Below are 22,821 nucleotides of genomic sequence, written 5' to 3'. Positions count from 1 at the left end.
TCACGGCCAGATATTTCATTGTTGGAAGGGTCCATGCCCAAGATCTTCGCCCTGTTTGCTGCTCATTCCATTGCTTGGAAAGACATCCAGTTTATGTTGCCCTCATGCGAGTATTTTAACGAGCTTAAGGGTGTGTTCTCCGATTCGCTCCTCCTGCTACAGTTTCCATTGTTGGAAAGACTCCATATCAACATCTTCGAACCGTCACCGGAGGACACCGAACCCAACCAGTCAAGCACTATTTTCGCAAATACCCCCATGCTTCATTCAGTAACCATGAAGCCATTCTTGGCAATGCACCTCCCATGGTCCCAGATAATATATCTGTGTACATCTGACTTATTACTGGAGCAGCTGCTCGATATCTTTCGTGTGGTCGTACATCTAGAGACCTTTTCGATATCATCTGTCTACATAGGTCCGAGGGGAGACCTTCCAATGCCAGTAATAAACAATGCTATAAAGACGCTGAAGATATGGAATTTCGAATACCTTCCATATCTAACACTACCCTCCCTTACCTTCCTACGCATATATGGCGATTTGGACGGAGATTTGGACGAGGTGGAATTTCGAGATTGGGACAAGATGTCTCACTACGTCAGTCGCTTTGGGAGTGTCTTGAAAAGTCTACAAATCTATGTTGATGAAGCATCCGACAGTCTCATCACTATGCTACGCACCGCGATGACTAATGTTACAGAAATAACATTCTTAAACGGACCAGGTTGCCTGTCGCAGGGTATCATTTTTTCCAGTTTTACAGAAGGAGCCGGTGGATGTGCGTTATTTCTTGAGTGTTTCGTGGCTCACCTGACGCGTACTGAAGTGTTTTGGAGCTCGGCAAGGGACTACAAAAATGTCATCGTCAGTACCCAAACATTTATTGCGTAGGAGATATCTGACGAATCGCTACAGACCAACGAGCTTTACCTGGCCACTTCCGGTTACCTCTATGACGTGACCCAAGATACCCAATACTTGACGAACCTCAAGAACAGTATGTACGTTTGCTTTCCTCTTAACACTGAGCTTACTCAAAAGCGTGCAGCATGGGAATGGTTCAACGCTTCGGCCATGCGAGGCAGTAACGGACTGTATAACGACGGTCTCACCAAAGACGGGCTATGCGCCAATAACGGTCAGACCCAATGGACCTACAACCAAGGCGTCGTCCTCGCCGGTTTAGGTTTCCTTTACAAATGTATGTCCTTCTATTCAAATTCTCCTCGTTCCCGACTAACCTCTCTTCCAGATACCCAGGACGAAAGCGCCACTACCACGGCATGGTCCATCATGGAGCTTCCCAAACTCGAGGTTCTGTACTTCGATGGTTCAATCGATCGGAATTATTGCGAGTCGGAACAAGTGCTGGAGTTCGTCCAAAGCCGTTATGGGAATGGAAAGGGACCGTTGAAATCCCTGCACATCGATTGCGAGGCTATATATCCGGAGGAAGAAGAGTTGCTCTTCTACGATGAAGTTTGATGGTTTTATTTGGACGAGTTGAAAGTCTTCGTCGATGACGGTCTTGACCTTGTGGTTAACCTGTGAGCTGGTGATGTCTCCTTAAATACCATATTCATTCTTTGGTTGATAGTGATGATAAGCTCGTTGAAATATGAGAAAACATTTCTCAAAAAAGATGACTCCACAGCCACATATCCCGATGTCTTTTGCAAACTACTTTTTGGATTCATGGTTTGATATGAGAAAAGATACGTATACTAGTTTTGATGTACCCACCCCCGCTCTGAGGGCTTGTTAACGAGTTCCGACCTCCTTCATCGAAACTTATTGCCCTCCTTTCTGCTCACTTCCTTAAAATATATTGCCCAACAGAAGAGGTATCTTTCTCACGAGAGAGCGAAGTTCTGCTTATTTTATTGCCGGAGTCGCTCACTATCAAATCATTCCCTCCCACCCTTTTGTCTGACGAACGCGATCCAAGTTCCATCGCCCCTTCTACAAGCGTTCTGATATAAGCATCGTGATGATCGTATATAATACAGAGTCAATCACGCCGACTCCGCAGGAAAATCCACAGGTTGTTTTCAAACAGCAGGTTTTGTGCCTTAATGACCCGACTTTCGAAACGACTGCCTCAAGACGTGCTACATATCCGGAAACCTGGATTTATTTTGATGGCATTACTGAAGAGAAAAATTGCTGGCTGAGTGTGCTGTGCAGAAGTGCAGAAGCAGCGCCAACGCGGGTAGGTAAAATTGATACGTCGCTAAAGATAGTATGCTAGGGTACCTGGCTTCAAGACCACCTAAAGTCCAATATCTTTTTCCTCCAATGATGTAGGAGTGCCGTAATTCTTCGACGGATAACTGACAACCTAATCCGGTAAAACAAAAATAGGTAATCTAAGTGAAGGTACCTGGTTATTGCGAAGGTATGCAAGGAAAAGCGCAGATCCTGCAGAAAGAATATGGGCGGAATAGCGTACAAAAAATCTTCATTGAACTCGCTGCGCGCCGCTACTTTTGGTGATTGCCCGCATTGGTCATTTCTTCTGAACAGCTGCGTTTCCCAGGTAGTTTTTTTTACAAGTTTTTTATGCAGGCCCACTCGCCGGTGAGAAAACAACTAGGTGCATGTGTAAAGTACCTGTTTGAAACAGAACTCCGGCACAACCTGCGTCTAGATGTTTTCTGTACATTATTACCATGATAAAAGTACTCACCTTTGCCGCATCGTCCACAGGTAGTCTGTATACCAATCATTATGGATGACGGGTGTCTGAAAATAAAGGGATCCAATGTGACTCAAAAGATCTTTGTACGACACAGAGATTCTACTAGTGTCCCGGTGAAATACCGTGTGACTTCATTGGAATCCTCACATGTAACCTGAAAACGCTGGCAAGGTTGAAGAAGAACGTGTGTTCCTTTCGTGTCGTTACGCAAGTACGTTCGTGTGGGTTACTCTGGAACGCAAGCTTAGTAACTATTGGTTGCGCATGATCTGGGAGCGACCTCTTATCGCAGTTCATTAAATCTCTTTTATCTTACTGTAGACCGTTCTCATTTGGTACCTAGAGTCTGTGAACTACACCGGTGTGGCGGGCGCAGCCTTCCCATATGCACATACGGACGACAATCTTGTGGTGGTGCGTTGTAGAGGATAAGCAGTTAAGAGCGGGAGACGATGAATAGGGGTGATTTCGGCGCCATGAAGGAACCTGCAGATTGTAATTTTCATCTGGGGGGGAGGAGGGGAGCAGATGCATGCATTTGTGCTTACCTCGACAATTCAGGATGATGGTGGGAGTCGAACTTGTTTATAAATCACAGGGGCCGCGGCAAACGCCGACGGAGGTATTATACAGCCAGCGGACCCTTATTGGGATCTTGTGCCGGTACTACCACTACCACCACTATCACCTGTTGAAATGAACGTCCTTGTATATTCTGGACCAGAAGTCATTCAATCGTCCCTTGTGGACACCATTTCTACCCTTCGTTCTCTACTCATTCCGAATTATACCGTTCAGCAAATTTCTCATCAAGTTCTGAAGTCTCAGCCATGGCCCATTTCTTGCGCATTGCTCGTTTTTCCTAGATGTCGCTCAGTATTTCCGTCATCACTACCTTCTATCAATAACTTTGTCGAAAATGGGGGCTCGTTGCTGGCCTTTGGCGCAGGCGTTAAACGCACTCCTCGTGGAATTGCCAGTTTTGGGTCTCTGAGTCTCACCGACGAGGCTTCGTTCAGACTCTACGACCGCACCTCCAAATGTTATATAACGCCGATTATTTCTCCTCAAACAAAAGAACTGTCGTCAACAACATCGATTGTCGGCAATGGTGATTCTATTGAAGGGATCGAGGGACTACCTTTAGGGCCAATCGCTGGCTTCGAGGACAGTGTTAGTCACGAATCGCTGGCCTCCTACTACAATGAACAACGCGAATCCCGCATTGCGGGCATAAAATGTGCTGTAGATGATGGCTCTGTGGTATTCTGGTCTGTCAACATCGAGCGCACCATTGCCAATGAAGATTCCGAGTCGCTTCGGAAATCCTTACTTCGAACGACTCTTGTGAAACTCGGTCTTAGGCTTCCCTCCCCTGACGCTCATTCCGTATCGCGCCCTTCGCCCCAATTCCTTGTGGGCCATCCATGCAGGTCACAAATTGTCGCAAAGATTATCAAGGCCATCGCGGGTGGTTCGGGATCGGATCTGAAAATGTTTGAAGACGACAACGATAAGCTGTACTTCCATCAAATGCAGGAGTATCCAGACGTCAAAGCCGAAGCCCAGAGGGTGTATTTGGGCTCAGAAGATCCAGCCGCTTGGCAGCCCAAACATATCATCGTTTATCCCGATGGCGATCTTCCGGATGACAGATCCACACCGTTGTTCCAAGTCAAGACTTTTTTTGACAAGCTGTCTGTGGCGCATGCAGATGAGGGCTGCCCCACAGAGACTGATAGCTGGGGTTTTGGTGAAGCCTTATTGTACGGCGAGGTCGTGACAAGTACCCAGACAATGATTGACAAGTATGTCTCCTCAATCTTGCGGCCTGAGATTTGTTAACTTGCTATACTAGGAACCCGCGCCTCCTCGCCTCCCTCCCCACCCCCTTCCTGTCTCTGGCCTCCTTCCAGCTCACAGGGCGCGGCAGAGGAAGTAATATCTGGCTCTCCCCCGCGGGTTGTCTGCAGTTCTCCCTTCTGTTACGCGTGTCTTTGGCATCGTTCCCAGCAAACAAGCTAGTCTTTGTGCAGTACCTGTTTGCCCTTGCGGTAACAGAAGCATGCCGATATAAGAGCGTGTTGGGAAAAAGGGGTGAGAGTGTTCGTATCAAGTGGCCAAATGACTTGTATGCCATCTTTGGACCTGGGGAAGGCGACAAAAAGAAGATCGGAGGGATTTTAGTCAGTACGAATTTCTCCGGAGGGAAGTGTGACATTACCATTGGTATGTTGACTTGTTTAGAGCTCTTATTTTTACTTATAGCAATAGGCTCTGGGCTGAATGTGCACAACCTGCCTCCCATCTTCTCGTTATCACAGTTACAAAACCCGGCGAGCGACTTGCCGCTTAGCATGGAGACTATCGCCGCCGTGATACTAGCGAAGTTCGAGAAGATGTGGACCGTTTTCGTACAAGGCCAAGGCTCTTTTGAGCCATTCATGGCATTGTACTTGGACAGATGGCTTCATTCGTAAGTACAATACATTGGACAGTTACCGGGCACCTAACGTTGCTCCTTATGATCTAGCGATCAACTTGTGACTCTGACAACAACGGTCCCTCCAAAGAAGGTGCGCGTCAGCGGTATAACATCCGACCACGGGTTGCTGCGCACGGTCCCGGAGCGAATGGGCTGGTCATCTGGAGAGGAGGGGTTCATCGACTTGCAGCCCGACGGCAACAGTTTCGACTTGATGGCTGGAATGATTAGATCGAAATCCTCATGAAATTGTGGTATTGTGGTGAACAATCTAGGTATGCTACATTATCTACGTCGGTTTCCTGCACCACAGTGACAACAGCTAAAGCTACACTTGGAATATGCGAAATTTGGATGGAAGTATGCGTAAAAAGTACAATGCTACTGGATATGAGCCGATAAATTATGAAGGAATGACGCGCGTCGGGGGGCTATTAGTCACAGAGAGACAGCATTCTCAGCGGAGGCAGCTGAAGACCGTCAAGGGGAGGCTTTTCCCGTAATATGTCGTAGATGGACGGAAGTCGGTCTGACGACTCGGACGAATAATCATCAACATCCATCATCTCCGTCTGTCCCTCTGGTGTGGATGGGCAAGGTGAAGAGAATTCGGAACTTGATGAAGACGAAGGCGTGATGGGTTGAGGAAGTCGCCGGCTGGCATCTTTTTCCAGTTGAAGGCGCTGATACTGTTCCTCAAGACTGCGGATGTACGTCGTCGCTGGGGAATACCGCTTAGCCCACAGTGCCGTAAGGCAGACAAGAAAACTAACCTTGTTCAAGGAGTTGTATTTTACTCTCGACGCCTGAAAGTCCCCCGACCACTTGGCAGAGCATCCGTATCGTACAGTTTTCGTGATACGTTCGCTGTTGTGTAAGCGAGGCTCCTTGGAGTTCGTGAGGGATATATGCTGGGAGGCTCTCCATGGGCCTCCCTTGAATGACATGCAGCGCGTTTTTGAGACCGACGATATAGTACATGGCTGGTAGGCAGAGTTATCAGCCTTTGAAATTTCTTTAATAATGGAATAACGACTTGCCATTTTCCATGATAGCTACCCTATCCGCTGCCTTGGGCTTCAAAGGAGCAGGGAGAGCGTCACGCAACTGCCAAAATTGTTCCCTTAAGCGGCTCTGATAGGTTGGCCTCTCTCTCGACTCTGGTTCAGTGGCCATGACGACGTTCCGCCTCCATCGGTCAATCAAGAAGCGTTTGTGCAGTATCCCAGCGAGCACGCGTCGGTGACGTTCAATGATGTGAGGGGGCAAATGGTGACCGTGTGTTTGAGGGCGGAGTCGGAAGACGGTTGTGGAGGAGGAAGGAGTCGCCATTTTTCGAGAGAGGGGAAGTGGATATTTACAGATGGAAAAGTTAGGCCTTTATATATAAGAAGAATATGCTTTTGTTAAGCGTTTGCATTTCAGCAACCACATGCTTCGTTGGCGCATCAATGTCATTGAATTCGAACTTTGCATTGTACTTTCCTAAAAGAGAATATGTTGTCTTATATGGAGGTACCGAATGATGCTTATGATAGTCATTAGTTCTGTGAAGAAAACAAAAAGAACAAAAGGAGCATGTGAAAGGTGAGTCGTGTGCAGGGCAAGGCCCAGTCGAGCTTCACGGCGCACCTTGTTTGCTTATTGTTCGAATGTTCGGGTTTTATTCTATGAATAATTTTTGGCAGATGCGTTCCTGTTGCTCCATAGGCTTATAGTACTGGCAATCAAAGTATGACAAAAAAAGAGAGAAAAGCGGAGCAAAGAAGGAGCAAAGCGCCTATATTTCAAATTTTCGATCGTTCACAATTTGCTTCCTTCTGTCGCGTACAAGGTACTTCACAGCCACACGACCACGACCTTACGTTGTTCGAAGGTCGGATGCAAAATACAAGGCTATTGTCGGCATCCAGGGTATACCGTCCAAGAAATTTACATCAGAAATGCAACCATCACCCTTGTGCCATTGTCAAAGCCTGCGGACTTCACGTCCTTGCGGCTTCCATGATATCCCGCATGCGGTCGATTTGTTCAGCCAAGACACGTAACCTTGGCTAGCTGTCAGTACAAGAACGGATGGCGATAAGCCACCAAACGCACTTGTGAGTCAGCTCAGCCTTGGGACCCGGAAAGACGAGGATGTCCACGGAGCGCTGACTTGAGACACATACACCATCAACCTGATCTGGGCTGCGTGCTTTCGGGACGGGTCTCAAGTCTCGGAAGGGACAAGGCGTCTTTCGGGGCCACCTACCGCCCCTCCAGATATCTTGCACCGTTGCTGAAGGGGGGATCTCCAAGAACCGGCCCTCTCTTGTAATGATGATGGCGACAGCGCCGTTGAAAAGCATGTGTTGAGACTGTAGCGTCATGAGTTCACCCTGGGACAGCGGCACCGACCCACGGTTATGTAGCATATGCGCAAAGTAGGTAGAGAGTGTGCCGTCTACAGCCTCATACATGTCTGTATCTTCCGTGACACGCGTCTTTACAATACATCTTTGTCCAGGATGGAACGGGTCATGCAGGAACTCGGGCAGGACCAGATTTAGCGCTACACATAAGGGTGTTATATCTGGGTTGCGTAGGGTCTTGTAGGGCCGACCATCGGACGTATCGAATTCGAACAGCAAGCTGGGATCCTCCATGGCGGCGACAGATGGGTCGGGGTGATGAGGGAAAGTGTCACGGTGATCCTCTTCGATTATTGCTCCGCGGTACTAGGAATCCTTCTAAGTAGCTGCTGCCTCTAGAAGGTACCAGAAACTTACATCGAGTGCTCGGAGAAGCTCGTCCTTACGTCTCTCGTCGCTATCTTCGGGACGCGATAGGGCAATATCTATGTCTATGAGCAGTTGTATTTCCGTATCAGATAACCGCGAGGCGTTGTCTGACTTTTTAAGGCTTTCACATTGCTCCAGGCATATCTGTGCCTCATTGTATCTCGAGAACTTATACATAATTTTTGCTTGCCGGGAATGACATGCGGCTGTCAAAGCCTTGGGCGAGTCTGGAGTCGTGTAATCCGGGGAAAGCGCGAGCTCGATGTCTCTACGAGCACCGTAAAGATCACCAAAGTCAAGGTAAACTTGTGAACGACTAGATAGAATCTGTCTTTTAATTTCCACGGCCGTTATATCTGCAGCATCCAGCGCCTGGCTGTATAGCTACGCAGGGAAGTCGTGAGAAAAAGGCAAAGGCTTCCTGTCCCCCAGTGGGGGAAATGAACAAACCTGTATAGCCAGTCGATAGGATTTTCTGCTGTGCGCACTGTTTGCCTGCTCTTTCAATTCTGCGACAGAGGTCATTGTGAGAAAAAGAGAACTGATAAGATCAAACGGGAAAATGGATGATTGTTGATAACATTTTTGCTTAGTCAGAGGTCCACTTTGTGCCGACCTTTGAAGCGTATCCACCATGTCTGGCCCAGCAGGCCCAAGCAAGCAGATGATTTTGCACCTATATCACTCAGCTTTGAGGTCATCACGGTCCTTCAGTTCGTACAACTTTAGGAACTACTTCATCCGACGGACGCAGGACACTTTCCGGAGTATACAAGTGCGTCCTGTACATGTTTTCATTATCATTATCCTGACACTCTTGCCTGTAGGCCGAAACTGACCCTTCCAAGGTCGCAACAATGTACTCTGATGCTATGAAAGAGCTCGTGGTTCTGCGGCGAAGCGCCATCGTGAACCAACTATACGGAGGGTGGAAGTTGGCCGTAGAAGAACCTGCACCAAAAGATGAGGATATTTTGACAAGAAGCGACAGCTAGATGGTAGCATGAGGGCAGGCTACGGGAAAGGATTGTTATTATCAAGCTGTATTGTTATGAACTCTGCCCTATTGCCTCTTTATTACCCAAGTAAATCAACTCACCATGAGCATCCTTGCCATGTCCTAAGCCTTTTCATCGGAATCCGGCTTGGATGTTGACTGCGACCAGCCCAAGTACTGGTACCACCGCTTGCCAGAGCTTTCAGTCGGCGGCGCTGCGTCGCCATCCTTTCTGCTGAACCAGCTTTTTGCAGCACGAGCTTCAGCCTCGTACGTCACCTCCGCCTCTCGCAGCCTCTCCTCAAACGCTGCCCGTTCCCTAGCCTTTTCTTCATCCACCCTAGCCACTTCCTGCACAAGATTCTCGTTGTACTTGATAGAATCTTGCTGAAGTCGATAGAATCCCCAGACTATAGCAACGACCGTGAGACCCTGCGCGACTACCCGTGCTCGCATCCAGAGTTGTAGCTGCCTCTGATTGCCTTTGCGAGCATGGTATACAACGCCACCGAACACTCCTGTTGTAAGGAGCAATCCTGCAAGGAAATGTAAGGTCAACAAGGCCAGTTTGGCACAGAAAGCGGCGCACGCACCGACCGGGATAAGTGGTTCCCTTTTCATCCGTCCCCAGAATCGCTCTGCATACGTCTCTCCCGTACTCAACGTAGCCATTTTGGGTGCTGCTTGCGAGGAATGCTACGATCAGGGTATCTGGTGGGCGCTGAGATGAGAATAATTGGTTGGACAAGCCTAGCCCACTGCTGTATTCCGAATTCGGAATACTCCGGCACGTCGAACCGACGGTCGTGAATTTTTTTATATGTTGCTTTCATGAACTACTGCGAGCACAACTTTTTCATCGACCAAGTCATATTTTTTCCAAGGGTGCAGAATATTTGAATATTTATCTCACTTCTACTTCTCAAAAAGCGCACTATCTAACTGTGGCATGCTTCACCTCTCTACTGGCGCCAAAATTCTGTGGGGCAGCCAGTATGAAATCGTCCGACTTGTACCCAGTCCTTCTTGTCGTTACCTCAACCATGCGCCCCTCGGAGAAGAATATCAGAAAAATCGTCGTCTTCTCAGCACTCCACACGACTCGCTTTGCACCTTTACCTCAAGCCTCCCCAAATTCGCAAGGCCACCGTAATGTATAAAAGGCTGATGAATACTGCTCGCTCATCCACGAAGCTCCCCTTCAGCGTCCACGGCAATGTTCGTTCGCTTCTTCGCCCTCGCTTTATTGTTTCCCCTCGTCTTCGCTTCAAACTCCAAACGCGGTCTAGCTTTCGATCCAGCTAGTCACCCCGAGGATATATACAAGGCTAGCGGCAGGAGTTGTTCTTGGGTGTACAACTGGTCCCCTTCCTCCCCTAGTCCTTCGATCTCTGGAGTCGAATTCGTTCCCATGCAATGGGGTACGGATGGACTTAACGGCTTCCTCTCCGGGGCTCGATCTGCTAGCGCTACGAACGTCCTGGTAGATTTTTATTTCATTATCGGGCTCGGTCATTGATTATGTGATAGGGCTTTAATGAACCGGACTACGGCCAGCAGTCGAATATACCTGTGGGGACAGCTGTGCAGATGTGGAAAGCCGATATCAACCCGTTAGCTAGCTCTGGCATACGGCTAGGCTCACCCGCGGTGACATCGGCGGATTCTGGACTTCAATGGCTATCCGATTTTTTGGCCCAATGTTCGGGGTGTACAGTAGATTTTTTAGCAGTTCATTGGTACGTGTTCTCATCTGATGCCTTTCATGAAACTTATTCATCTTTTTTTTTTAGGTACGGAGAGGGGGCTGCAAATTTTATTCTCTATCTTCAGAAAGTTCATTCGAGGTTTCCCAATTAAAAGGTCTGGGTTACGGAATTCACTGATACGCGGACTGATTCTGGAGGCATGTCGCCTACTGTCCGAGTTTGGTGTTGTTGATTGATTAAAATTTAATAGCCCTACTCGAGTTCATGAAGCAAGTTGTAGCCTTCATGGATGCGACTGATTGGGTTGAGCGATATGCCTGGTTTGCTTACAAGGTATGGTAATTTGCTAATAGTTCTACTCTCGCACGCTCATTTCCTTTTTCGTGAAGCGAACCACGAGTCCATTAGCGTCGAGTAAGTGTCATCTTCTCATCACGATTCAAGAGACTGATTAAGTTTCATTAGACATGTTGGACGGTAATGGAAACCTCACGCCCCTGGGCCAATGGTATATTCATGGCTAAATGATCTCACCAACAATGTAATATATGTATAATCGCGATATCAATTAATCACCGCTATCACTCCGAGACCTCAAGGAAAATGCACCCACCCCAGAAGTCTTTGTGCCTTACCACAATCAAAGAATCCTTTGTTCCCACTAACGTCCTTCCCTTCTGTGATTCTCACCGTCGGCCAGAATCTTTCCCTAAGTAACCTAGAATCTTCTTCTACTACTGTGTCAGGCGCCACAATGAAAAACGCTTCGTGGCCGGACCAGTTCCGGCTGTCTTGTGTCACTGCCAGGACGAACGCGTCGGCAGCGGACTCGTCGTTGACGTATCCCCATAGGTCGTTTTTGGCTTTGTCAACAGGAAGAGAGCGCGGTTTGGACTTGTCGGGAACGGACCAGTGAAGGCGGAGGCTAGCGATGCGCATTGTGGGGTATCGACGGACTATAGCGTCAGCTTGGAGCTCGCAAATGCTGTAGAGGAAGAATCAGCCTGCGCCGGAAGGGGGAGCTCGATGATTTTACACTTTGGATAATCCGTAAGGCTCATCTGGGAGACATGGATGATCCTCATCGATGGGAAAATAATCAAAGTGAGGTTGATTTGAGTACACCATCGTAAGGACATTCACAGAAGATGCTTGTGCGATTCGCGTGATCCCCAACTAAGTCCCGGCACTTGAGTATTTGAAGTCGTAGAGGAATTTGGTCGCATATGCTTACTTGTGCTGCACCACGAAGGACGTTCCATGATATTACGACGTTGCTGAATTTTTGATCAGCATCTGCTGCTGGAAGCACTCTTGTTTTCAAGCTGACCTGTTGTGCGCAGTTACCCCGTAGTCTCCTGGGTTTGGAAAAGCTACGCCGGTCGATGTCGGTGGCCGATCGGTGGTTTATGAAGGGGTAAGATCACTATACCGGCGAGATGTATGATCCCTTCACATCCCTGCAGTACCCTGAGCGTGTCTTCGTATACGCGAAGGTCGACTTTGTAGAACACATAGTTCTCGTCAGTCAGGGAAATTGGGCCGTTGACGTCGATTCCAACGACTGAATGACCCCGCTTGAGAGAGAGAAGAACGACCTGTTTCCCGACGGATCCATTGCAGCCAGTGATTGCGAGCTTCATTCCGGGCGTCGATGCGAGACAGAGAATCGATGATAATTGATTGATCACCGATCGCTGACAGGTGGTGTGGGGAGTCGGACGAAGTGTGTAATTCGACGGAGGCTTTCTATGGCTTGAACAGAGTTCAAACAATTACACGGAAGCTTTTTGTAATTGTATTGTATACAGATACAGTTATGAGAGTAGATAATAATATCCAAGAAAAAACAACACAATATGGTAATGTCAACGATAGTGAGTGACAATTAGATACACGGTGAAAAGAGGCCGCCGCTGGATCCACAATAGAATAGCCGGACGGTGGGTGGTTCTGACTTCTGGCTTCGAACGAGCGAACGAGTGTGACGAGCGAACTAAAAAAGAATGTGATACGTACGAGTTATTGGTGGATGGACGACGCGAATAGCATCTTCTGAACAAGACAATTTCCCCGGAACCGACACGGGAAAAAGGTTCAGGACTAGGTATTTTCGGTTTGGTCGAGTATTTGACCTATGGACCGCGGTCGTGCTTTCTGGAGATTGGCAGCATATGCAGCCGCGGGAGTAGGAGCCGTGTTCATCGATCGAGGGATTTTCTTCTGCTCTTTCTCCCGTCTCTGCTCCGCGGTACCTATCGCAGCTACTATGGCTGGATCCCGCGACAGGGGTTTCTTCGGTGGGACAGGAGGTGGGCCCTCCGGAATAGCAGAAAGCGTAGTCATCGAGGGGCTCGATGGCAGCATCATTGATGAGGAACCCGATAGCGATGATGATGCCGCCGACGAAGCAAAAGACGACACGGAAGCCCGCTTATCCACCTTGGGCGTATCCTTCCCATCCGATTCCAGCGCAAGACGCGTACCCCCCATTCGCAATGATGACCCTCTCAAAAGCCCCAGCTTGGGCGCCAATCTATATGATTTGACTTGCTGAGATGGAGAGGATGATGATTCGCCACCGGAGAGTGAGCCTCGGGCTGACTCGGTTCGTGGCGTCGGATAAGATTCTGCGCCTGAGTCGTCGTAATCGGAATTGACATGCTTGTACGCCGGAGATTTGATCATGGAAGACGTCGCATCGCCTTTGCTGTTCTTCTCCGACTCCGACTCCTGCACGGTCATAGATCTGAACCCGGCGCTAGAGAGCGGGACGCTTCCTTGTATACGATTACTGCTGACAAGCCAACTGAGTCCTTTAATTTCCTTCTCGCGCCGCGCTGCCTCTCTTTCTAGAGAAGCTATTTTTTTCTCGAGAGCGTTCTTTTCGGTAACATGATTCTGCGTCACCTTGAGCAGGTAGGTCGCGAGCTCATCAAGCTGTTGATCGCGGAGAATGAGGGCTTGTCGCAATTGGTCCGCGGACGCCGTTTCGATATCAAAGGCGGCATTTTCCTTCTTGGCGTTCTCGTCAGTGGACTTGCGATCCCGGGACGTGGATTGGCTGTGCCTTGGCGGGAGTGATGTGGGCAGTGGAGAGGTAGCGACCTGGGCACGAGAAGAAGCCGAAGAAGAAATGGTGACGGCCCTTGGTCGGGTACCACTGTAACCTAAAAGTCGAGTTGGAACCGTCTGGGAAGGTCCGGGGGTAGCTGGTAGAGGAATCGTCGGAGGTTGATTTGGCGCAGATTGCATTGGCGATCTGATCATTGACTTTGATCTCCGCGATTCATTATGGAGCCAGGATGTCGTAGAGGACCGCTTGTCTGTGTCACTGGCAGACGTTACCGGCATGGAAATTGTGGAAATCGCCTCCGATTCCTCGCCTGAGGTTCTAGTAATATCATCGGAGACAAGTCTCCGCGAACTCCTGGTCGATTTTAGGGAACTTGTTTCGTCTCCAACAATCCGCCAGTCGCGGAAAGACGTAGGTGACATAGGAGGAGGAGGAGGAGGAGGAGGAGGAGGAGGAGAAGTAGATGATCCAGATTGAGGGGGGGGTTTATTTGACGAAGACGAACGAGGAAATAGCAACGATGTCGGGGAAATGTCACCATCGCTATGGAAGGCTCGATCATCATGATCGTTAGAGGTCGGGGGGGAGGGGGAAACGCTGCTGTCGTGCAATTTCTTGCGGGGTTTAGTGAACAAGTCGTCGTAATTATCGTCTAGAAAACTATTGGGCGGCTGGGATATGGTAATTGTTGGCTGTTTTGGTCGAGGGGTAGTGGAACGCGTCTCCTTGGAGGTAGTGGAATCTATGCTCGGACGCGCTTTTTTGGGCGGCGGCACCAATGAATCGGACGTGTATCCGGTAGGAGAACGGACGCCGGTGATCCTTCCGTTAGGTTTACGGAGGGTCCGTAGTTTTGTGACACGAGATATCGTGTTGGGCAATTGATGTTGGGAAGCAGCGGAAGCGACAGGCGAAGCAAATTCTGGCGAGATCACCATAAAACTGCGCCTACATCAAACACAGGTTAGTCCGGTTCCATATATCTTGAATAGACGAGCAGGGTAGCAAAGAAGCTGATCACGATCTGGCCAACTTCCCGAAAAGGCAAACCAGAAACGGAAACGGAGGGAAAACTTACTGATCGTCCGCCACCAATGCCAATGACTGCGACCTCTTGTCGGCGCCTTCGTGCTCAGACACTTCTCCCCCAGAGGTACCGGAAACGTTGGACTTCCTTCTGACGCGTCCAAAGAATGGTATCAATGTTTTCTTCCTCCGCATGCCATCCTGCGCGTCTGATGTCGATGTAGAAGAAGATGTTGGAGGATTGTCTGACGCTCGTCGGGGAGTGCTCGTGTGATGCTGATGTTGACCAACTCCTCGAAGAAAGTCGGCAAAATCGGAGGTTTTCGTGCGAAATTTATTGGCTGGGGATGAAGTAGCCATGCCGAGGAGGATAATGAAAGAAAACGGGGGTCGTTGTCCAAATGGGCGGTGAAAGACCGTGGTTGGTTTAAATTGTAGTGGGAAATTAAAGCCAAGTTCTTCGAAGATCAGCTTGGGGTGCCGTTAGTCCCTTACGGATGCAGTGGTAATGCGAGAAGCAGAAGGTGCTTTTAGCAGTGCACCCACGCGGAATTGATATTGGCCGAGATTGAGAACTGGAGAAAAAAATCCAAGGTCACCGTTTAGCTCTAGGCGACGTCACCAGCGGGGCTCGTTCCTGTGTGCCGAAGTGTCTCATCAATATTTCCGATAATACCTGCAAATATGAAATATTCAACCTTGACAATCAATAATTTGCAGCAATTTACCAGCCCTGGATAATGCCAATCCTCCATTCATTCAAATCACCTAGTGAATGCGACTACGGACAGTCCCGTCCCGTCAAACTGCCTGACGTCCTTCCGATTGGCTTATATCGTCACCGGTGTTCCTCCCTGTTCCAGGAATATGACCATTTACATCACGGCACCTGGAATGACTGACCAACAGCCATCCAGAATCAGAGGCATGGGGCACACCGAAGCTGAGATTTGAAGTCTCCATTGACGTGAGAGAAGATTTGATCCCCACGTGCTCGTAATCACGCTCCTCCGGCTCCCATGACGCTCGCTCCAGTTAGTGCCGCTCTTGTGCAGACCAGACCAGTGCCGCCTCCGTGATTTTTGTCGATGCTGCTTTGCGGCGAAGGGTCGCTTCCTAACAAAAACAAAAGCATTTTCAACAAGACATTTTTTTAATTCATCAAATGCCAGATCATTCATTATCAAGCCGGCGGTCCGTCCATCACGTCGGCAGGCGGGTTAACTTATTGAACTCCTGAGGGCCTGATGGGCGCAGACGTCTTGTGTGGGTTCAAGGTTCAGATCTTATGGCATAGCAACTTGCATGCTTGGAAGGTTCAAACTTGATTCAATCTCCGGTGTGAATTTGACCATGAGGCATCCGTACATGTCCTTCGCTTTGTCTTGAAGACTTCAAGCTTCAAGTCACGGTGTCGTTCGGTAAATTTGATAGTCCGCTGCATGCGGCATAGTCTTGGTTGATAATAAATGGAGAGATTCAATCGCATTTGATGGTATCATGTGGAAATGAGGCTTCTGCCTACGACATATAATAGCGCTCACCATTTCACTCCTTCGCCATGGATACCGAACTGCTCACCATCTCCAGGTTCATTAGAGAAAGGGCATACAACATCACCTTAGAACTTCCACTAGGGGTTGGTGGAATGGTGACGGAAAGATTCAACTACATCTGCATTGACACCGCGAGGTGGAAATGATCATCGATAGGTAGCCAGGGGCAGTCGGCGCTTACAAGCTGTAAATAGACGTACTCTCGAACCGCCGGGTAGATTCCAAGTACCCGGTGAGATCGAAAGATGTACAAAGGTGCAGACCAGAAAAGACTGTAACTGTACGTACGAACAATGCAATGTTCAGAATACTGTTGAAGGAATTCAGCGCTAGCAGATTAAACGGGAGCACTTCCTGGACCTACCTACCAACACGATGATATCCCACGCAAAGCTAGGTTGCTGTTCGGGAGCCTCCCAGTACCTTTTTTTGAACTTGGAAGTCTCAAGCATGTTCTGTTCTCCCACCGTGAGCTCAAAGAACGGTGATAGGTGGCCCTGACACTTTCTTTCAGAAATCACAAAGAACACCACCAAGAGAGAAGTTGGCAAGCATGAGGATGAGAAAGGGAATGTCGGTACCGAAATAGGATTCCTAGAAACACGGAGGCCAGAACAGAGTACGAGTCGTGTTTGTTAGATAACAAATTCAGATGGGAGATCTGGCGATATAGTGGAAATCCTCAGCGACAGATTCAAGGAGTTTCTAGCGATAGGCGACTGATATAAAAAAAAGCCAGTCAGTGGATGACGGGGGCCACGGCTTCGGCCAACCGCAGAATCAAACTAATCAATTAGCCCACCATGGGGGCGCAAAGTACCATACATGTCCGTTACTCTACCTCATATTACATGTCAAAACACCAGGGGAACTCGGAAGGAAGAGCGGAGGGACCGGAACAAGAGGGAGAGAGGATCCTGAGGACTTGTACCTCCACCGCGTCTTAGTAGTTGGCTTGTTGCGGTTAATCAAATGCTGAAGACAAAAAGAAAAAAAAAAAAAGAGTGGATGACGGGGCTGGCGGCCCGATACCGGCTTAGTCAGCACACCATAAATTCTCTCCAAAATTTCCGGCCCGTATTTTTCCCCGGATTTTCCTCCACTTTCCGACGACGACGACGACGACGACGACAACGGCGCTGAAACTGATGTCTTTACTCCTCTGCAGTCCCTGCACCTTCAAGATGACGGCAAAGGCATGATATTCCGTGAACATCTCGACGGTGCGTACCTTTCGCCGTTTTTTTTTTGGACGCAGGCACCTCTACCCGGATAATGAACGGCAGACTGCACTCACGAAATCCAGAGTATTTCGAGGTTGTGTGATGGGCGGTGCCTTTCTATGCCCTCCGGCTGTACAACCTGTGCAGAGTGTGTGGCCGTGACCCAATCTTATCTAAAGTGATCCGAAGCGTGATGTGCTACAGAATGGTGTGTACTGTGTTATATCCATCAGACGCATCATTGACCTAATTGATGCCAATGACACGTACAAACATACCAGAGTAGACGACCATCCGAAGCTGTTGGCACACAACTACCATTTGCTGGTGTGCCCTGCTCCCCACTTCCTTGTCCGACAGACGAATCTGGTCATTCGTAGCCGTCCATTCCGCCAACTGACACCGGCTATGCCCGCCTTTCCTTCCTTTATGTCCTTGTCAGGGCGCAACAAGAACAAGAGCAACAAGTCGCCATTTAAGATACGGCGCATGAACACAACAATCTCGCCCCACCCGTACGCCGCCCCCGCTGTATTCGATATCAGCCATGACAAGCGGACATCGATGGACTCCACGGTCTCCACGGTCTCGGAGGGAACAGAGAAAAGACCACGATGTCCCAGGGCGCCAGAGAACTCGCAGAAGATGAAATTGGACATTGACCTCTCTCTCGAACCTACGGCAAATTGGTTTCCGGAGCATCTCTTTCCAGGAGGTGAGGGTGAAGCATCTGGTAGTAGTGGCAGTGGATCGCGGCGTGATTATGAGCACAATGTAAAACAGCCCCAGAATTCTCAGAAGAATTCCGCCACTGATGAGGATGGAGGCATATATGGTGATTCCGAGGATGAGACGTCGGTCTCATCCTCTAACTCCGACGATATATTGGCAAATCTGGAGGCGTTGGACGTGCGTACTCTTCCGTTCTTACTCCTCTAGACTTCTTACCATCTTTCAGGCATCTCATTTCGTCAACATCGCAGGTCCGGCCAATGATAGATCAAACCGAGTGGTGCGTATCACGGTGCTTGATTTGAATGATAATTTAACGCAGGAATAGCCAATGTTGCACAAAAGAACCGCACCTACGCCCATCAAGATTCCTACAACAACTTTGCATGGTCCGAAAGCCCAGCCTATACGCTTAGCTTCTGCTTCGGACCGTCGGTCGCGTCCCACTTCTCAGATTTCGTCAGTCGAAGAGCTATCTGCTGTTTCAGGCTCTACCCTGGCGCGAGCATTGCTAGCGAATTCGTTTGTCCTATCCAGTGATAACAGATTGTCCCGGCACCGAAGTGGCGCATCCAGTCTTGTTCGCACGGATTCTGCGACACTACCTCGGGGAGAACATCCTTTCTTGAATTCTCCAGCGATCCGGGATAGGACTCTCAGCTGGGGCAGTCAATTTTCGTCTTCGGTTTCGCCTGCGTCCTCTGAGGTCGTTCCACCTATCCCTTTCAATGCGGAATTGGTCTATTCTCCACCAAGGAATGCAAGGCCGGAAGCCAATAAATTGACGGACGCGCCTAAACGAGCTGGTACCGGAAGCATCATAGGATTGTCTGACGACGTGGACCCCAACACATCAGCCTCTCTTCCGCGTTCAAATGGCCTGGCCACCACAACCTTGAGCGACCATCATTATTCGGAGCCTTTGGAGAAGATAAACGAGTCTTCTCCCGCTGATCCTGAAGAGTTTTGTGACAAAGGGATCAACCCGCAGCAGGAGGTATCCGCAACTGATGTGGTTGAAGATGTCCTCGAAGACATCCCTCTTCAACCGAGCTCTCCCCTTGCTTCGAGCGCAGTAAACGCAGCCCACCCAATCAAGCCCGACTCCGATCATAATGCTTCCCCGTCGCGCAGCAGCGTACAACAGCCTGTGTCTCCGTCCACAGAGGCTTCTGCCACATCAGCAAAGGATATTGGAGCTGTGCTGGATTATTACGAACACTCTATATCCAATGAACCTGTGGCGGAGAGCAACGAATACAGATTGCCATTTTCTCCCATCCCGGAAGAATTAAGCTCTCAGTTGTCTCCTCCGTCTCCTTTCAAGCAGGACGCCAAGCCTCATGCACTTTCCGGTAGTTTGATTCTGAGTACATCAACACCTTCTGCATCTGGTTCTGGTCAGTTTTTGTTTCGGTCAGTTTCTTCCCAGTTATCCATCTCTCTCGTCCAGGTCGAATCGAATGGGTCGCGCGACGTGACTCCATACGTTCGGCAAACTCGTCTGAAGACAATGGGAGCAGATTGTCTCTCTTGCCCATTGGTGAACGCCCACGTTCACTACAGGTGCGTCTACTGTACAAGTCAAGTACTTCGTCTGTGACCTATTGCCTAGTTGTCACCAAATGCCTCTACCGCGAGCATGTACACAAGTCCAAGTGCAGCGTGTTCGCCCACTTCCCACTCCTATCCGCTAGTATCTCCAACAGCCAATAATGTAATCAATCACCAACGAACGGGTAGCGCTCCAAGTCCCATCAAAGTTATTCGTGATCTTAGGGACATGGATTCCTACCAACTTATTGTTGCGCCTATCGGAAACTCTGACTGCTCTGATGGCGCGCCCAATAGCGTTGGTAGTAGTTACGGGCAGCAAACATTTCCCGAGACACCTGACCTTTCTAGTCCAACTTACAGTCTTGAATCGGCGACACGTTCTGACTATGGACAAGAGGAGTTCCTGCATACACCTATATCCGCAGCGCTTCCAAGGGCAAATATGATGCCCAGCATTACCCAACAGGTGCTATTGACGCGAGCTGCCTCATCTGTCCACAGTGCTAGACATTCTCGACGAGTCAGTATAACTCGTGTACGGACTGTAGCGCCCTCTTTGGATGACTTCGCCCTTGTTCCTGCAGACGCTCGTGTTCTTCCGCCGCTTTGCACCGGTGGTCATATGCGTGTACCCCAGGATACTTTGTCACATCCTTTACCTTCAATTCTAGATGAAAGTCCTGTAGGTCTTCATGAAACGGTTATGCCCACGGCCGTATCAAATCCCAAACCGGCTACGCCCCCCATACTTCATCAAGGTTCTTCCGAAAGCATGTTATCTATCCTGTCTCGCCGGACGGGTACTGGATCAACAATATCCTTGGAGACAGAAACTAATTCAGACATCCGATTGTTGAAAGCATTACCGGCCTTGCCCCCATTGCCTCTACCTTCTTCTCATTCCACACCTTCCCTCGTGACCCCAGACATCGTACCCTTGCCGCCCGCTGCCTCTGACCTTGTTGAACCCCCGAGTACTCCTTCAGTTCGCCGTCTTGACCCCTCGCCTGGACCTTCTCCTTTCGTAACTCCTCTGCCAATGCCTGCACCTGAAGCACCTCCACCTCCACCTGCCGTTCGTCGGAATGTCTCTCCCCCTGTGCTTGTAGTACTGCCACAGCCGTCGTTACCTGTCCCAATTCAAGGTTATGGTAACTCGCCGGCTGTGATCCATGCACCCCCGGCGCCTGTAGTTCCATCGCCGCCACCTTTACCCGCTCACCCATACTCTGCATCGCCACCGTCAGCTCGACCGCCTCGCAGAGATCCCATTTATGCCGACCATGATAGTGATGCCTATAAGGCTTTAGGATCCCCTCCCCCGTATGATTTCATTGTCCATAACCATCCCATCCCGAGTACAGGTGGACGTGAAGCCGGACCTGGACTGATTTTGTCTGCGAGTAGCTCGCCTGCCAATCTTAACGAGGACTCTGCAGTGGCTTCATCGTCAGCTTCCAGGCGCAGGAGAACAAGGGCTCCGGCCGGACCTCGAGGTCCGTCTCAGCCTAAACGCGATCGAGTGCCCTCCGTGTCTTCAGGGGACAGTGTCAACCGAAGAACATATTTTGTCGCCCTTCCGTCTCCACGTTTCCAGACGCCTACGCCGAAATGGAGGGGCTACACAGTGGATGCAGCGAAATGGACATTCCGTTCGTCTGAGCTACAAGCAATAGTATCTAAGGCAATACGGAAGTCTGCTGAAGCATCGTCTATTCGGCTTTTGCATCAAGGAGCAGTTGACCTCGAAATTCCGGCTGAAATGGAGAAGCTGGAGAAGCAAAGGATGGACGTGAAATCTCGATACAAGATGTTCACACGACGTCGCATGGAACTTCTAGAGTCGTTATCTGCAGTGGTTAATCCCAACGCATCTTGGGAAAATCCGACCCTAGCTGTTCGTTATGTCGAAGATTTGAAGGACGTCTCGGTGGGGCTTGACAGGATGGCGGAAGATCTGCACAGCATTGACCAGCAGATTGCACAGTTGAACTCCCTGTGCGAGGTGCATTTTGCCAGCGCGTTGGCGATGGCGTTGAGGAAACTCAACTCCAGCTTCCTAAAGGAATTTGCCCAGTCACAAGCCTTACGGGAGCAAGTTCAAATTTTAGAAGCGGAGAAGAATGAGGCCTGGCAACACGCAGAGAATATGGCGCAGGATTTTGATAACCTCAGTGAACGGGCGCAGCTCGGATCACCCGATAGCCAAGGCAAACGTTTTAGTCGTATTTCGGCTGTTCGTAAGTCCAACGTCCGAATGTCCAGGGCAGGTTTAAGATCCGCTCGGTCGTCTATTATCAGTAATAACAGACTGAGCACTTCGTCGGGCGCGAAATCGACATTTTCCGAAGATGTACCTCCAGTTCCTCTCATTCCTCGTCAGAGGCCCAACGATATCATGACTAATCTGTCCTCGAGGATTTCTACGGTAAGCAGCATACTTACATCTGTAGTTTCTGATGCTGAGACTCTTTGAGCAGGGCATTTCTACGGATGGTATAACGCCTAATTCAGACACCAGAGCAATGATCCGAGCTCATGAAGAGGTTTGTGAGATGCTTGGCATCACTTCCAAGGACCTCAAGCCTAGGAGAGCACTATCACTCGTAGTACCTCAGTCTAATGATGAAGAAGCCATAACACCTGAGCTGCGACATGGACGTCGTTCTAGTTGCGACCGTCCAAGTTCATTACCACACAGCGCGGGGCTCGCTCAAGTGTACAAGGCTATGTCAGCGGAGGTAAGTTCAGAGGCTCACTGTTAGCTAATGTCGGTCTGATAACCTTTCTAGCCTAACGGAATATTGGTAACTCTTGGCATGCTCTCCGATTCAAAGTAAAGATGTTATTTACTTATTCGTTTATCTATCTTTGTTGTGCCACATTCGTTTCGTTTCGATACAGTCCATTTAGTAAACTGTTCATCTCATGTTATTATGCTATTCCTTCCTGAAGTGCATATACTGTATTTTC

General features: G+C 49.3%; 10 protein-coding genes across 10 annotated transcripts in view; 5 read left to right on the top strand and 5 right to left on the bottom strand.

Moving 5' to 3' along the window:
* The first annotated feature begins 572 nt into the window (after nucleotides 1–572).
* BT62DRAFT_935568 (uncharacterized protein) lies at nucleotides 573–1,529 on the top strand. Its single transcript, XM_043186973.1, has 6 exons — nucleotides 573–600; nucleotides 663–781; nucleotides 830–867; nucleotides 919–1,000; nucleotides 1,052–1,204; nucleotides 1,256–1,529. The coding sequence occupies exons 2-6, from the start codon at nucleotides 688–690 to the stop codon at nucleotides 1,486–1,488; spliced, it is 600 nt and encodes a 199-aa protein (XP_043036335.1). The 5' UTR covers nucleotides 573–600; nucleotides 663–687; the 3' UTR covers nucleotides 1,489–1,529.
* Nucleotides 1,530–3,400: 1,871 nt separating this feature from the next.
* BT62DRAFT_904863 (class II aaRS and biotin synthetase) lies at nucleotides 3,401–5,184 on the top strand (the record flags this gene model as incomplete). The annotated part of the gene is made up of 3 exons (XM_043183585.1): nucleotides 3,401–4,512; nucleotides 4,563–4,933; nucleotides 4,979–5,184. 3 exons carry the CDS (start codon nucleotides 3,401–3,403, stop codon nucleotides 5,182–5,184), a joined length of 1,689 nt encoding a protein of 562 aa, XP_043036334.1.
* A 225-nt stretch (nucleotides 5,185–5,409) lies between these two features.
* On the bottom strand, nucleotides 5,410–6,699 carry BT62DRAFT_935565 (uncharacterized protein). The gene is made up of 4 exons (XM_043186972.1): nucleotides 6,230–6,699; nucleotides 5,963–6,172; nucleotides 5,518–5,910; nucleotides 5,410–5,464 (listed from the first exon to the last, which is right to left on the bottom strand). Exons 1-3 carry the CDS (start codon nucleotides 6,519–6,521, stop codon nucleotides 5,624–5,626), a joined length of 789 nt encoding a protein of 262 aa, XP_043036333.1. The 5' UTR covers nucleotides 6,522–6,699; the 3' UTR covers nucleotides 5,410–5,464; nucleotides 5,518–5,623.
* A 544-nt stretch (nucleotides 6,700–7,243) lies between these two features.
* BT62DRAFT_904764 (uncharacterized protein) lies at nucleotides 7,244–8,497 on the bottom strand (the record flags this gene model as incomplete). The annotated part of the gene is made up of 3 exons (XM_043183578.1): nucleotides 7,244–7,909; nucleotides 7,961–8,356; nucleotides 8,423–8,497. 3 exons carry the CDS (start codon nucleotides 8,495–8,497, stop codon nucleotides 7,244–7,246), a joined length of 1,137 nt encoding a protein of 378 aa, XP_043036332.1.
* A 109-nt stretch (nucleotides 8,498–8,606) lies between these two features.
* On the top strand, nucleotides 8,607–9,085 carry BT62DRAFT_1078933 (uncharacterized protein; the record flags this gene model as incomplete). Its single annotated transcript, XM_043179435.1, has 2 exons — nucleotides 8,607–8,747; nucleotides 8,800–9,085. 2 exons carry the CDS (start codon nucleotides 8,607–8,609, stop codon nucleotides 8,965–8,967), a joined length of 309 nt encoding a protein of 102 aa, XP_043036331.1. The 3' UTR covers nucleotides 8,968–9,085.
* On the bottom strand, nucleotides 8,883–9,647 carry BT62DRAFT_935562 (uncharacterized protein). The gene is made up of 3 exons (XM_043186971.1): nucleotides 9,563–9,647; nucleotides 9,072–9,505; nucleotides 8,883–9,013 (listed from the first exon to the last, which is right to left on the bottom strand). Exons 1-2 carry the CDS (start codon nucleotides 9,639–9,641, stop codon nucleotides 9,093–9,095), a joined length of 492 nt encoding a protein of 163 aa, XP_043036330.1. The 5' UTR covers nucleotides 9,642–9,647; the 3' UTR covers nucleotides 8,883–9,013; nucleotides 9,072–9,092.
* A 148-nt stretch (nucleotides 9,648–9,795) lies between these two features.
* On the top strand, nucleotides 9,796–11,202 carry BT62DRAFT_988507 (uncharacterized protein; the record flags this gene model as incomplete). Its single annotated transcript, XM_043190115.1, has 7 exons — nucleotides 9,796–10,452; nucleotides 10,500–10,708; nucleotides 10,763–10,805; nucleotides 10,833–10,905; nucleotides 10,929–11,011; nucleotides 11,068–11,092; nucleotides 11,144–11,202. The coding sequence occupies exons 1-7, from the start codon at nucleotides 10,186–10,188 to the stop codon at nucleotides 11,200–11,202; spliced, it is 759 nt and encodes a 252-aa protein (XP_043036329.1). The 5' UTR covers nucleotides 9,796–10,185.
* Nucleotides 11,203–11,272: 70 nt separating this feature from the next.
* Nucleotides 11,273–12,321, bottom strand: BT62DRAFT_1009827 (NAD(P)-binding protein; the record flags this gene model as incomplete). The annotated part of the gene is made up of 5 exons (XM_043177585.1): nucleotides 11,273–11,663; nucleotides 11,715–11,854; nucleotides 11,913–11,955; nucleotides 12,009–12,051; nucleotides 12,111–12,321. 5 exons carry the CDS (start codon nucleotides 12,319–12,321, stop codon nucleotides 11,273–11,275), a joined length of 828 nt encoding a protein of 275 aa, XP_043036328.1.
* A 202-nt stretch (nucleotides 12,322–12,523) lies between these two features.
* BT62DRAFT_359347 (uncharacterized protein) lies at nucleotides 12,524–15,147 on the bottom strand. The gene is made up of 2 exons (XM_043180619.1): nucleotides 12,698–15,147; nucleotides 12,524–12,642 (listed from the first exon to the last, which is right to left on the bottom strand). The coding sequence occupies exon 1, from the start codon at nucleotides 14,690–14,692 to the stop codon at nucleotides 12,782–12,784; it is 1,911 nt and encodes a 636-aa protein (XP_043036327.1). The 5' UTR covers nucleotides 14,693–15,147; the 3' UTR covers nucleotides 12,524–12,642; nucleotides 12,698–12,781.
* A 1,992-nt stretch (nucleotides 15,148–17,139) lies between these two features.
* The window catches only part of BT62DRAFT_1078928 (uncharacterized protein), a gene marked incomplete at its 5' end in the record, with an annotated part of 5,813 nt that continues 131 nt past the window's right edge, over nucleotides 17,140–22,821 (top strand). Inside the window, 10 exons of the mRNA XM_043179434.1 lie at nucleotides 17,140–17,163; nucleotides 17,505–17,563; nucleotides 17,595–17,709; nucleotides 17,764–18,468; nucleotides 18,518–18,571; nucleotides 18,620–19,691; nucleotides 19,745–19,857; nucleotides 19,907–22,276; nucleotides 22,329–22,589; nucleotides 22,641–22,821. Coding sequence (XP_043036326.1) covers nucleotides 17,140–17,163; nucleotides 17,505–17,563; nucleotides 17,595–17,709; nucleotides 17,764–18,468; nucleotides 18,518–18,571; nucleotides 18,620–19,691; nucleotides 19,745–19,857; nucleotides 19,907–22,276; nucleotides 22,329–22,589; nucleotides 22,641–22,688 — 4,821 coding nt within the window. The 3' untranslated portion in view covers nucleotides 22,689–22,821. The remainder of the gene's footprint in view (nucleotides 17,164–17,504; nucleotides 17,564–17,594; nucleotides 17,710–17,763; nucleotides 18,469–18,517; nucleotides 18,572–18,619; nucleotides 19,692–19,744; nucleotides 19,858–19,906; nucleotides 22,277–22,328; nucleotides 22,590–22,640) is intronic.

The sequence above is a fragment of the Guyanagaster necrorhizus genome, assembly GCF_019112545.1.
Source record: "Guyanagaster necrorhizus MCA 3950 unplaced genomic scaffold BT62scaffold_26, whole genome shotgun sequence".
Taxonomy (NCBI): domain Eukaryota; kingdom Fungi; phylum Basidiomycota; class Agaricomycetes; order Agaricales; family Physalacriaceae; genus Guyanagaster; species Guyanagaster necrorhizus.
Note: the sequence above shows the minus strand (reverse complement) of the source record. Positions and strands in the feature narration are given on the sequence as shown.

Bases quoted from the DNA above. Each gene is read 5' to 3' on its own strand.
- BT62DRAFT_935568 (XM_043186973.1), top strand. From the start codon at position 688: ATGACTAATGTTACAGAAATAACATTCTTAAACGGACCAGGTTGCCTG. The intron at 1,001-1,051 runs GTATGTACGTTT...AAAAGCGTGCAG, and splicing joins CTTGACGAACCTCAAGAACA to CATGGGAATGGTTCAACGCT. The intron at 1,205-1,255 runs GTATGTCCTTCT...CCTCTCTTCCAG, and splicing joins TTTAGGTTTCCTTTACAAAT to ATACCCAGGACGAAAGCGCC.
- BT62DRAFT_935565 (XM_043186972.1), bottom strand. From the start codon at position 6,521: ATGGCGACTCCTTCCTCCTCCACAACCGTCTTCCGACTCCGCCCTCAA. The intron at 6,173-6,229 runs GCAAGTCGTTAT...TCTGCCTACCAG, and splicing joins GGTAGCTATCATGGAAAATG to CCATGTACTATATCGTCGGT. The intron at 5,911-5,962 runs GTTAGTTTTCTT...GGTATTCCCCAG, and splicing joins AATACAACTCCTTGAACAAG to CGACGACGTACATCCGCAGT.
- BT62DRAFT_359347 (XM_043180619.1), bottom strand. From the start codon at position 14,692: ATGGTGATCTCGCCAGAATTTGCTTCGCCTGTCGCTTCCGCTGCTTCC.
- BT62DRAFT_935562 (XM_043186971.1), bottom strand. From the start codon at position 9,641: ATGGCTACGTTGAGTACGGGAGAGACGTATGCAGAGCGATTCTGGGGA. The intron at 9,506-9,562 runs GTGCGTGCGCCG...ATTTCCTTGCAG, and splicing joins GGAACCACTTATCCCGGTCG to GATTGCTCCTTACAACAGGA.